Source organism: Thunnus maccoyii, chromosome 7, assembly GCF_910596095.1.
Source record: "Thunnus maccoyii chromosome 7, fThuMac1.1, whole genome shotgun sequence".
NCBI lineage: Eukaryota > Metazoa > Chordata > Actinopteri > Scombriformes > Scombridae > Thunnus > Thunnus maccoyii.
This window is the reverse complement of record NC_056539.1, coordinates 32,504,992-32,518,576: the sequence shown is the minus strand read 5'-3', so window position 1 is coordinate 32,518,576 and position 13,585 is coordinate 32,504,992. Positions and strand designations below refer to the sequence as shown.

Here is a 13,585-nt window from a genome sequence, read left to right as displayed (position 1 = left end):
TAAGTGACCGTTTTGGATCAGATTTTCCTGTTACTTTGATTAGATTTAGTGGAAACAGCTGGAGTTCTGTTAGTAAGTCAGAAAAGGTTCAAATAAATAAACACTTTTTTTATCATCTTGTGACTCTTGTAGGTCATGACCCCGAGGTTGCAAATCACTGATACGTTATATCTTACTGTCAATTTTCTAAAAAAAATCAATGACGAGATGGTTTATAGATAAAACAACAAGAAGAAGGACTGTTTTTTGGCCAATCGAATCGATTAAACACCCGACACTGTATGGCATCACATAGATGTTAAAGGCAGCCAGAGAAACTTGTGTTTCCTCTTCGCCTGCTTCAGCCGGAGATTTTCCTGCTTTATTTCTGGGAAGGAATGGAACAGCGTGTCAGCAGAGTTGGCCTCATCCCAGATCAGCCTGCGAAGACGTTTCTTGGAGGCTCACTAATTTGATTTATTGAGTCTCATGCTTGTTCTCTCTGCACCTTTTAAACAATGCTGCAAGTGAACCGATTCCTAGTAGTAATGATTCTCTCTCTCTCTCTCTCTCTCTCTCTCTCTAAAGCTGGCTTAATCACAAAGGAGTTCGTCAGAAACGAATTAACGACTGGCTGGGAATCAAGAACGAGAACACTGACGAGTGAGTCTGTACTTTTTCTTCCTTTCTTCTGCCAAATGAGAAAACGAGGTTATTGCTTGTTACTGTACACATGTCAGCGTGTGTGTGTGTGCGCGCGCAGAGAGCGACTGTTATTAAGTTAAGATTATTTTCTCTGTGATTAAGTGTGTCTTGTTATGTAACTATGTGCGGAAGCAGAGGCTACTTCGTGAGCGAGGAGGACGAGAACTTGCCTCACTACGACGAGAAGAGCTGGTTCGTCGGAGACCTGAACAGGACGCAGGCGGAGGAGCTGCTGCTCGGGAAGCCCGACGGAGCGTTTCTCATCCGGGAAAGCAGCAAGAAGGGCTGCTACGCCTGCTCCGTCATGTGAGTACAGAAGAGACATATCTGAAATATTAATAACATGAAGACAGATCAGTTCTGGATGACCTAAGATGACCTCAAAGTTCCCAACATCACTGTAAGATAAATAAACGTTAATTAGCATTAGCCTTGGTTAGCATGTAGCATTTATGAGCTTAAATCAAATAACAACAGCTGTTTCCTGTACACATCTAAAGGAGATTTAAGCTTTTATTTTCTATTGTTGTGATACAGAAAATGGTAACACTCCATCATCATCATCATCATCATCTCTGAATACTTTCCCAGGACGTTTCCTGGAAAGAACAGTGTAATTTAGTACCAATCACAGGGAAATTAGAGGAAATGTTCTGATACAGTTACTTAAGTTTAGTTGGTTGTGTTTATAAGCGGTGCCAGAGTCATTTCCTGTCAAAGATCTGCTCCAGCAAATATTCATCCTTCATAATTAGAAACTTCAGACTCCGTATTAGTTGAAAAGTTCGCTCGAGTTCAGAGTTTAGACTGTGACGAGGCATCTTTTTGGAAGTTTTTGAATTCCTGAGCGGCTGGTCTGATCTCACCCCTCTCTCTCTCTCTCTCTCTCTCTCTCTCTCTCTCCTCCCAGTGTGGAAGGCGAGGTGAAGCACTGCGTCATCTACAGCACGCCGCGTGGCTTCGGTTTCGCGGAGCCCTACAACCTGTACAGCAGCCTGAAGGACCTGGTGCTCCACTATCACCAGACCTCCCTGGTGCAGCACAACGACTCGCTCAACGTGCGCCTCGCCTACCCCGTCTACGCACAGATGCCCTCCGGACGCAGATGAACCCCACCTGGCCACGCCCCCACCCTCCCCCTCCCTCCCTCCCTCCCCCTCACACATAGACAACAAACCAACCTCCCCTCCCTTTTTTTTTTGGGGAGGAGGAAGAGGAGGAGGAGGAGGAGGAGGAGGAGATCGGTTGAAATACAAACCCAACACCAGACCCCGTAAAGATAGATAGATAGAAAAAACGAATTAAACACTTGCTGCAACACACACGTCAGCCACCTTTGAAGTTATATATTTTTACATGAACAATTTCGGAGGGCATTCTTTCTAAAGACTGCTTGATTTGCACAAGGAAGTTTTAAATGTTTGTGAATGTGAAAAAAAAATACATAAATAAATAAAAAATAAAACGACCGAAGGAAAGAAGGAAGGAAGGAAGGAAGGAAGGAAACGGAGTAGAGGAGACGTCAAGAGTTTCAGGTTGACCCCCCCGCTGCTACCTAAACTCCAGCTCAGACTTTTTTTTTTTTTTTTTTTACCAGAAACACCCACGAGAATGACGACGAAGACGACAACATTCCCATTTTAAAACTTTTTTTTTGTTTTCCCACCTCAGATGATTATATTACAACCTTTTCTTTTTTTTTTTGGTTTGTTTCCTGAAGTCGTTTTCATGTTGCAGATGTTTCCTTTTTTCTTTTACTCCTAAACTTGTTGTTTGTGGTAAATGCAAGAGGAGATGATGATGATGATGATGATGATGATGATGATGTCAAGTGTCTGTTCTGTCCCTCTCCGTACGAAAAGCAAAAATAATGTAGCATAACGAGACAACGGACACTTATAACTCTGTTGAAGTGTTCCTCCATGTAGACTGCTGCTGAGGGGTTTTAAGGGGGGGGGGGGGGGGGGGGGGGGGGGGGGGGGGGGGAGGGAGGGGGGGGGGGGGGGGGGGGGACACACAAAACAGTTTTGTAGTCTTAAAGAAGGACAAAAGGCTTGCTTTTATACTAACTGTAGAGTGTTAATTTCTGCTTTGCTGGAACATAGTTTTCTTTTGTTTTTTTTGCCAATGTGTAAACGGCAACGTCACCGATCAGAACCAGAGACCAAAGTTGATGTGGAGACGGAGGTGAAGGGGGGGAGGGGAGGGGGGGTTAAAGGGAGGGGAGGGGGAGGGAGGGCAAAGAGTCCGCTTTCTTAGTTTGTCCTTTCTTTTCTTTCTTTTTTTTTTTATGAATGGAGAAAAGAGTGAAGAAAAAGCAAAGGAACGGTGTGTTTGAGACCACACATAAAACAGAGTTTTGGGCCACATGCTTGTAAACCAATAAGCTTTTTTTTGTTTGTTTTTTTTGGTGGGAAACCGACCAACAGACAGGCGAAGAAGAAGAAGAAGCACTTAAATGAGCCTCATCTATGACCTCAGTGCTCTTTATGTAACTCCATGATCCAGTCACATGACCCTCAGATATCTGCCCGGTGTGATTAAGTGTTCGCTCGGGACGAAACAGAACTTTTAGACTCAGCTCGTCGTCTTCTTCTTCGCTGGACGTATGTTAAGACTGTGGGGATATTTTATCAGTCCAGGCAGACACGTGAAATTAAGAAAATACCTTTTAAGGTTTTTAAAGGTTACATACGGAGCGCTGAGGTCATAAAACAAGCCTACAAGGCTACACTTAAACTAGACAAAAGGTTTCAAATGGTCTCCAGAATCATCCTGATAGGAAAGCATAAAAAAAAGTCTGACCATAAAACCTGAAACCCATTTTATGTGTGGTTTTAAAAAAAGAAAAAGAAGAAGAAGAGGAAGAAGAGAGCGTGATACTTGCATATATGCTAACGACTGTGAGTTGAAAAACTGGGACTGTTTGTGTGTTTGTTACAAAAAAAAAAACCCTTCAGAAATAATAAGCTTTGATTATTAAAAAACAAAAAAATAAAAAAAATAAAAAAAATGTTTTATGTGTAAACACAAGAACGCAGGTAGACGGAGGCGACGTCCCGAGCTGAAGACACAGGCTTTAGAAGAAGAAAAAAAAAAAAATACTGAAAACTTGAAAGAACGTGCAATCTAGCGTTGTGTTAATGTAGTTCAGCAGTCAAGCAGAGAGAGAGAGAGAGAGATGCACTAAAGGTCCAAGAGATAATCAAAGTGCACAGTGAAGCTTTTGTTTTTTTTGTTTGTTTGATTGCTTTAGTTTGCTTTTTTTTTTTTTTTTTGTTAAAGTTGTTATTTTTTTAAAACTCAGAACTTCTTGCCCGGTGCTTGACTTTATAACCAGTGGAAACATTTTCTCTGTCAAAGACTTTAAAAAAAAAAAAAAAAAGCATCACACAATAAAAAATATCTTCAAAAACTGAAGAGAAAAACAAACAGAGTTGCTCTGATTGGCTGTTTTTGTCTCTGATAGTCGTCCAATCCGCTGCCCGACTGATAATCTGCAACTATTGTAAGTTCCTGTTGACGAGTGAAGGTTAGTGGAGCTACGGGAAGGGTGTGGGTTGGGGGGGGGGGGGGGGGGGGGGGGGGGGGGGAGATGGATGGTTTTCTGCGGTTTGTGGCAAAATAAAACAAAAGGCAGCTGTTCTCGATTAGCCGCCGCCCCCTTTTTTCCTTTTAAAAACCTCGTCAAAAATGATTTTATAGGATTTGTGAGGTCGTCTACCTGGAAAAAGACGAGACGACGCTGGTTACAAAGTCAGACAAAGCACCCCCACACCCCCACCTCCTTCTTCTTCTTCTTTGTCGTCTGCGGTGTCTTTCACAGTACAATAAGCCAGCATCACACACACACACACACACACGCACGCTGCGGTGCGTCTGAAGGAGTGCGTCAGGTTTAGGAAGAGAGGGCCATTGTTTGAGAAGCTGCAGAGGAGTCATTGTGAGTGAATGATACAACCTTGGTTGTAGCCCACCATGTGTTTATCTACACCCGTCTCAGTGTCCTCCTCAACACCCCCACCCCCCCGACGGTATCACCGTTATCTACCCGCCCAACGCCACCGCCACCCCGACCCCACGCCCTCGATGATACAGTCTGCTCTGATTAGGTAGAGGAGTTGTTGTTGTTGGGGGGGGGAGGGGGAGGTGGGTTTTGTGGAGCTGAAAGCCATTGATAGGAAGTGGTCTCCTCTTTTTTTTTTTTTTTTCACTGGAGACTGAGTTTTGTGCGTCTTAAAGTTGGCACCGCTAAATCACATTTAGCTTGTTGTCACACTGCTGGTCTATAATAACGCAGGTTATTCTGTAACCCTCCTGTCGTCTTCGGGTCAAATTTGACCCGTTTTTATATCAGAAATATGGATTTCTTTCATCTAATTGCCTGAAAATCACATGGATGGTTCCGTACCACACACTTTGCATGTAAAAGTAATGATCACTACTTTCATTGAATTTTAAGTGTTTTAATTAAAATTTACAGCATCTGTGAACTTTTGCAACTTTTGTCCTCCCGGGTCAAAATTGACCCGGGTCGACGGGAAGACAACAGGAGAGTTAAGAGAGCAAAACAAGATTAAAAGATTAAAAGAGAAGCAGTTGTGACGTTTCTTTGCTGCTTTCTGGCTTTTTTTTGGTATTTAGAGAATCAAAATCGGCTATTTCAGAGTTCAAATTATGGCATTTCCATTTAGGTCTATTATGTGCTAGAGTGCATAAAAAAATGATTGTTAGAAACATGATGCTCACTGTGACCTCCATGTTGTTGTCATTTGTCCTCCAGTGGAGATGACTTGCAAGTTCCTAAAAGGTAAAAAAAAACAAAGTAAACGTGATGTTACACAAGAAATTTAACTGCTGATACAAACTATTGGATCATATTTTAAAAGAGCAGCTTAAGTTCAAGGACGACCAGCAGTGTTTAATGGTGAGAACAACCTAAATTTGATTTATCAAGTTGAAGTTAAACTGCCAGCTGAAAGTGTTCGGTCCCTCTTATGATCCCGGTTTAAAAGCAGTGAAGAAGAAATCCAAGAGGCAACATCAGCACAGCTGGACGGAACAGACGCAGCACAAAGACGTTTCCCGTTTCAGGGTCGACCTCCGAATTCAGCCGAGAAACTAGCGAAGCGTGTTTTATTCAGATTTGGATTTTTGTTCTTTCATACGTGTTTCTTTCTTGTACAAGTTGTGGAAAAAACCTGTTGCAGAAATTCAACATGTTACAGGAAGTTGAACCGAATCCACCAATGACGTTCTGTTAGCTTTGCTTTGTTGTTGTTTTCATTATTTCCAGTAACAGACAGACATGTTTGTCAAGTTTGTATTGTTAGTTGCTTCCGTCACTTTACTGTTAAAACTGCAAATTTCGCATCTGCAGCTACTTTTCTTCATGACAGGTCACACAAATCGTGGCTACAAGTGTTAACGTGATGTTTCAGAGTCAGATTTTAACTTTTATTGAGTCTTTAATATCTGATTTAGTGTTTTTGTTTAGTTTTCAGACCCAAACTGACACCAGAATCTGTTGTTCTGGTCACAAATTTAAAGGAAGAAAGTTGTCTCACCTTTGTTACTGTCGTCCTTTACAGTCGTCGGCTTTGTGAGATTTGTTTCCATCCAGCTGTGTTTTTTCTCTCTTGGACTGAACTTCAGGAAGGATTCTTTAGTTTTTTCGGGGGGAACACAAAGACGCGGTTTGTCGATATAATCCTGAATGTAAAAAAAAAGGATCAGACTGGGTCCAAAGTTTTTCTTTTTTTTTTTTTTTTTAATTAAAAGCACCACAGTAAAGTTCATCCGTTACCCAAATAAGATGATCCGAACTCTCCAGGTGCTATCGGCTATTCGATCCGGCAGACTTTTTAAACGTCTCCATCATGACCGGTCATTAACCCTCAGGTGTTTCCAGTTTACCGTTAAAAAAAAACAAAAAAACAAACAAAAAAACAAAACTACCACACGATGAAGCCAGCGATTTGAAAACTTAAATAAATAGATCAGGGTTTTTTCTGCATTGATACTTTCAATCACTCTCAGTCGATTAAGCTAGATCCCCACTTTGACTTTTCTTTTTTTTTTTTTTTTAACCCTCACAGCTTCCTGTAGCTTAGCGACACATAGCGTCATCACCAAAAAAAAAAAAAAAAAGAGGATGTCATCGTCTTTTCCTTCCTCCCCCCACCCTCCTCCTCCTCCTCCTCCTCCTCCTCCACCATCATCATCACACAGTCTGAAGGTTTTATTTTTTATTTTTATTAGCTGACTTTTTGTGTTTTGTTTTTTTTTCAAAAATAGGGAACTCAAAAAAATCCCTGACTCTATTACTTGAACTATATTGCATTGCTCACTGTTGAATGTCTTTATATGAAAAAAAAAAATTATACATTTATTAAAAAAGAAAACAAAAAAAAACAAAGAGTTCCCTTTTTTTTGTTTTATGGTGAGCAGGGCTGAAGGTTTTTTAGAGTTTTATGACAGATGTACAGTATTATTGGTTACAGGCAAAAGAAAAACGTAGAGCTACTTTAGGAGGGAAAGGAGGCGCTTTTTTTTTTTTTTTTGAAAACTTTTTTCTCAGAGATATGTTCGGATCTTTTCCTTCACAGAGGCTTGTCTGAAAATTGCACACATTCATCATCTTACAAGAGACTTTGTGTTCATATTTTACCTGTGATGTATGCATCCTGAGTCACATTTACACAGAGATGTCGTATCTATCATATATATATACTATATATATATATATATATATATCTATAGAAACTTAAGAGAAATGACAGTTTGAAGGCTTGTTTTGAGTCATAGTTTTTTTTTTGTTTCATTCCCCCCCCCCCCCGAAACATTTAGACCAAAGATTTCAGTTCTTGTTAATCTTTCAGTTGATCATTGGAAAGGTTTCAGTGATGTTTTACTTTTTAAATTTTTTATTATTTCCATTGCCTCGATATTATCAAAACAAGAGCAGATGAAACCATGTTGTTGTGTGAATGAGTCCCCCCCCCCCCCCCCCCTCCCCTCCGCTCCCACCCCCCCGTACAGCTAGCTAGGATTGTTGGTTCATTTGTTTCTTTTAAAAAAAAACAAAACAGGTAACTTTTATGGAACGTCAGGAAGGATCCGTTCTTGTTCAATGATGTCCCCGACGGCAAAAATCAATCAGATCTGCACTCGTCAGTGTGTTGTTTTTTTTTTTGCCGTTATAATAATAATAATAATAATATATGTGAACAGACTAAACTATTTACCAAAAGGAACAGACTCACAGCTTTTTCTCTCGCTCATATTACTCATATATTTGCACATTTTTGACGACCGTAGCTGGAGTTTTAGTTCGGCTTGCAGTTGAAAACGTTTCTATTTCTATGTGTTGAAAGTGTCCTGCAGAAATTTCTCGCAAACAAAAATATAATTTTTTTCCTTAAATTTTATGGCGATGTATTTTGTGTTTGGGGGATTTAAGACGTTTACACTGATTCTATAGATCCTCAGTATGTTTTGTGCATTTTGCAAACTGTAAAATATTGATTTTAAATTGAACACTTATAAAATTTCTGCAGGACTTTTTCCCCCCCGTCGTGTTTCACTCCGCCACAACAACATGCAATATTCCCTTTTCTGTCCACCAGGGGGGGTTTTTTCGCGATGTTTTTTTTCCCTTCGGCTGCGTCGACCCCCCCCAACTTACAGGTGTTTCCGGTCGTCGTAGTTACTAAAAACAGGCGGAAAAGAAAGAAAAAATTTTTCAAAAAGTTGCGAGGGTTAGCGGGACAAACCAAAATATCCGTTCTGTCAAGTTTACTTTTACAGACTGTTTAGTTAAGTTTTCACTTTTTGAAAACTCTAACTCGAATAACTCACAGGAAGCAGGTTTAGATTCACCTCTTAAGAAAATAAAAAGGTACACTTTGATCCAAAACACAGGTGCAGTCTCAGTCACAAAAAAGAAAAAAGGTACAATAAGCTTAAACTTTGTTACCTTTTTTTTTTTTATTCTGAGTGTGTTTATACTCCACCACCAACCCCAGGACTGTTAAAAAAAATAGCAACTGTCTGTTGTTCCTCTGCTACTACTATTATTACTACAGATACTACTACTACTACTCGCCCTCAAGCAGTTCTGCAAAGTTTTATTTGCAGCCGGGTTTGAATATGTTTGTGATTCTCACCGAGGAGTCGTGTTGTGTTCTTACCACTGCTTATCTGATCACAGTACCCAGCACAGCTTCGAGGAGTAACAGCTTCTTATATATATATATATATATATATGAAAATAAAGAACTTTAAAAAAAAAAACAAAAAACACAAAAAAAACAAACTAAAAAAAAAAGATTTTTAAAAAAAAAAAGTGTATATGACACCCTTTCTTCCCCCTTTCCTCCCCTTTTACCCCCCTTTTTTGACATACGTACAGATCCAGCATGCATATTTGGTACTCTTGACTGTTGTTTTTTGTGTATAAAAGAAAAAAAAATGTTTAAAAAAAAAAAAAAAAAAGATGTCTTTGGAAAAACAACTGTTATTTGTCTGTTTATGGTGTATTCAGATCTGAATTTAATAGCAAATTTAACATCACTGCTTACAGCTGAAACCAGTTCCGGTCCTTTCTGTGTCAGTCGTTCGATGCTATAAAAAAAAAAAAAAAAAAAGACGTAAAACTGAGAAAGAGAAACGATCACGAAAAGATTTTAGAAATACTGAAAATGTTCGAGGATGTTTTTAGTATTTCTCCCCTCATTACTAAACTTTATCCTAATTTCACAGATTATTTATTATTCTGTAAACTTTTTAATTTTTGTTTTAAGGCAACGATGCAAACACAGTTTTTATGTGTTGTGGTTAATGCTAATTTATTATGCGCTAATAAAATAAGCTAAAAAAAAAACTTCCAGAAATGAAGTTTAAAGACAGTTTGCTATCAGCTAACGGCACAAATTTGCATGTCAAGTTCCCCAAATTTGACCTTGATGCACAAACTCCCTGCACAATTTGGTGAAAAGTGTCGCTGGTGTGAACAGAACCAAATACTGGACTGTTTCAAATACGGAAGACAAAACTCACTTCCTGTCTGAGTCCTCTAACTTCCTGTTTGGTGTCGGTCTCTTTCTCAGGGTTACCCTTCTGCCATACCTGCTCCCGGCTTTCTCTTGGTATTCTCTCTCTTTTGAAAAAGGTTTTCGGCCAATCACAGCACACTTTTACTTTCTCGTATCGGTTGCAATAGTTTGTCGGTTGTAGATTCTCCATTTGTTTATGAGCTGAACTCATGTACGTTTTTTTTTTTTTTTCAGTGGAGCTCCACCATATTCAGTTCTCTTGCAGAATAAAGAAAATATTTTGTTGAAATACAAAACTTCTGAGTGTCTTTTATTTTATTTTGGTAAAATCAACTTCCTACACTGAGCTTTCAGCATCTCACATGCAGCTGAAAGCTCTGAAAAAAAGGTATTAAGTGGACCTTGAGTGAAGAATATTGAGTCAAACTACTATTTTCAAGATGAATTAACTGCAGAAGGAAACATCTGTTGTTCAGCTGAATACATAATTCATTAGTTGATCAAAAGAGAAATTAATTGGCAACTATTTTGATGATGAATCAATCACCAATCAATCAATTTTCAAGCAGAAATGCCAAACATTTGCTAGTTTCAGCTTCTCAAATATAAATATTTGCAGCTCTTCTTATTTTCTTATGGTAAATTAAAAATCATCAGGGCTTGGAGTGTTTGCTGCTCTGAGAAGTTTTTTATAGAAAATGAATAGAAAAAGGATTAATTAAGAAGATAATTGTCAGATTAATAAATTAAATAATCAGTAGTTTTATGTACATCAGTATTTTTTGGTAAACAGCAGAAAAAGGCCTGTAATTTCAATTATGATCAGCTGAGAAACAAAAAAAAATAAATTATCAGCTTTTCAAATATATATCAGAATATACCTGTTATTTATTTTTATGATTAATATAATCAATAACTGCCTTTTTAAGAAAGAGAAGTTTGTCTTGACCTTTGGTGGGAAATAACTAAGGTAAGGGAAGTTTATTTGTAGAGCACATTTCAACAACAAGGCGATTCAAAGTGCTTTACATAGAACATAAAAAGGCATCAAAACAGAATATTAAAGCAACACAAGTAAAAAGACATAAAAACAATTAAAAAGTGTTAAATTTGGAAATAAAAAGAAACTAAAAGGGAATAAGACAGAACTAAGTACATTTCAACTCAATGTCAACTTCAATTTTGAGGTGGTTTACTTGAGTATTTGCATTTTATAATAGTTTGTACTCATAGTCCACATTTCAGAGGGAAATATTTTACTTTTTACTCCTCTTCATTTTTATTATAATTAATTATAAGTTACTGATTATAAAATATGATACATTGTAGATAAAACTACCCAACAGCATATAAAGTAATTAAAATGAGCCTAAACAGTGAAATGCTGCTTACATGCTGAATGCACATGTAATAATAATAATCCAATAATATAATATACAGTATTTTATAACACTCTGAAAGGACCATTCTGTATAATAAGTAGTTTTACTTTTGATACTTTAAGTACATTTTGCTCATAATACATATCGATGGCCGAAGAGCAAAACCTCCTATCTGAAAAATGCACTTTTTTGAGAAAACTAAAAAAAAAAAACCTTGTTGTTTTCTTGTAGAATGCTATTTGTTAAGGATACCCAATATATAACACACTGTGTTTGGACTATATTACTATATTATATGTTAACAATACTGTAATAAGGCAAGGCAAGTTTACTTGTACAGCACATTTCAACAACTAGGCGATTCAAAGTGCTTTACATAGAACATAAGAGGCATTAAAACAGAATATAAAAGCAACACAAGTAAAAAGACATATAAAAGCTAACTAACCCTAATTAAAAAGTGTTAAATTTGGAAATAAAAAGAAGCTAAAAAGGGAATAAGACAGATAAAACCAGAGAATCAAAGTAACAGTGCAGTGTAACCATACAAACCATACAAATAACCACACAAAGATACCGTAAACAACAGCACATAATATAGTAATATAGTCCAAAAACAGTGTGTTATGTATTGGGTATCCTTAACAAATAGCATTCTGCAAGAAAACAACAAGTTTTCTCTAAAAAAGTGCATTTTTCAGATAGGAGGTTTTGCTCTTCGGCCATCGTTATGTACTTTTTTTTTTTTTTTTTTTTTTTACATAAGTGCAAGTTTTGATGCAGCAATTATATTTATATTCTTCTACTTCTGCATTTGTATTGAGACTAAAACTAACATGTAACTTATCAGCTATCAGAGTTTTAACTCAACTTCAGACATAATGTGTCTGTAAAATAATATTTGGCCAAAAATAAAAAGAAATGCAGTTTATCATGTTGCTACTTTGAACACTTGACAAGGATCTTAATCACATGTTGTGTAGATTTCTTCTCCTTTAAACTGTTTAAATTGTTTTTTGGTTGCTTATTGGTGGATGAGCAGAATGGTTTTAGGAAAAACAGGACATGTACTGACCATATTGACCATATTTATATTATATCATCAGTGGTGAGAGCAAGACTACATTTGCTTGTTTTGCTGATTTCAAGAAAACCTTTGACTGGATCAATAGAGACCTTTTACAGTATAAATTAATATGTTCTGGTATTAATGGCAGATTTTATAATGTCAGCCTCCAGTTTCATGTCAACAGTTAAATAACTTTCTGACTGGCTGGTTTCCCCATTTGGACTGAAACTGGGAGACGTACTTTCCCCTTCAGTGTTTGCTTTTTATGTAAATCACTCAGCTGAAGAAATGAAGAAGGCCAATCAAGCAGTGATTGATAATATGAATTTAAGTGTTTTATTATATGCTGATGATATTGTGTTGATTGCAGAGACAAAACACAGATGATACATTTTAGAAAGCAACATGAACAGCAGAGTAAGCATATATTTAAATATGTATCAATGCATCTAAAGTCCACTAGTTCATATCTTGGTTTGGTTTTTAATGGAAATATGTGCTTTTCAGAGGTGAATAAAATAAAGTCGTGTCCTGATCTCAGTTTTTCAACTCTCACTAAACTTTATGATTCAATCATCGGCTCAGTTTTATTTCACGCCGCAGGTGTGTGAAGTTTTTTAAAAGATGTTCCCGACACAGTAACGCCGTCCATCCAGAATCTAAACCATGAAATGTTTTTCCCGAGGAGCATAAATTCACGAGCTGTTGAAGGTTAACTGGGACGGAGTCATGTCTTGTAAAAAAAAACAGAGTGTTGAAACGTCTTAATCAGATGCCAGAAGAGGAACGACTGAACTAAAAAAGACCTTTAACTGGGATCGAACACACGGGTTATCCTCGGTCGAGAGACGTCGCTGCAATATCTATATCTACGTCTAATATACAGGACCATATATATATAACCTCTGCCAGATATAAAAGCTCCTGAAGTGTTTATTATCATCTTGGTGTTGCTGAGAATGAATTCCATTTTGTATATCGTTGCCTTTTTGTTACAGTGACTTGTTTGTTTGAAAAGATCCAATTGAGAAAAAAAAATCCCGATTTGTTCTGGTTGTCTGAAGCTGATATGTTGAGTTTTTTTGGCTTTTTAATATGAGATTTTTTTTTTTTTTTTTTGTTCTAGCTGAGATTTATAGAGGAGAGAGGTTTGGCTGCTGAGACAGAGAACACTGCATCCCTTTATAACAGGACATTTCTTCCATGAAAACTAAATGTTCTGAAATGTTCTCTCCTCTTTTGAATCTGGGGAACCGTACATCATCATCTGTCATGTGGCCCATTCTGGTTATTATTATTATTGTCTACAGTCTCCTCAAAAGCACCAACAGTACAATATCCCATCTCAGATATCCTTATTGATCATTTTTATTCTTTGTCAGCATTGTTCGTTG

At 37.5% G+C, this 13,585-nt stretch overlaps 1 protein-coding gene and 1 long non-coding RNA gene across 4 annotated transcripts in view; one reads left to right on the top strand and one right to left on the bottom strand.

Moving 5' to 3' along the window:
• The window catches only part of pik3r3b (phosphoinositide-3-kinase, regulatory subunit 3b (gamma)), a 265,999-nt gene extending 263,366 nt beyond the window's left edge, over positions 1–2,633 (top strand). For all 3 annotated transcript variants that reach the window (XM_042417288.1, XM_042417289.1, XM_042417290.1), the window contains 3 exons: positions 568–642; positions 820–990; positions 1,595–2,633. In XM_042417288.1, coding sequence (XP_042273222.1) covers positions 568–642; positions 820–990; positions 1,595–1,793 — 445 coding nt within the window. In that variant the 3' untranslated portion in view covers positions 1,794–2,633. The remainder of the gene's footprint in view (positions 1–567; positions 643–819; positions 991–1,594) is intronic.
• Positions 2,634–5,090: 2,457 nt separating this feature from the next.
• LOC121900771 overlaps positions 5,091–13,585 on the bottom strand; it is an 83,061-nt gene continuing 74,566 nt past the window's right edge. Inside the window, exon 3 of the long non-coding RNA XR_006097067.1 lies at positions 5,091–6,396. This is a non-coding gene — a long non-coding RNA (uncharacterized LOC121900771). The remainder of the gene's footprint in view (positions 6,397–13,585) is intronic.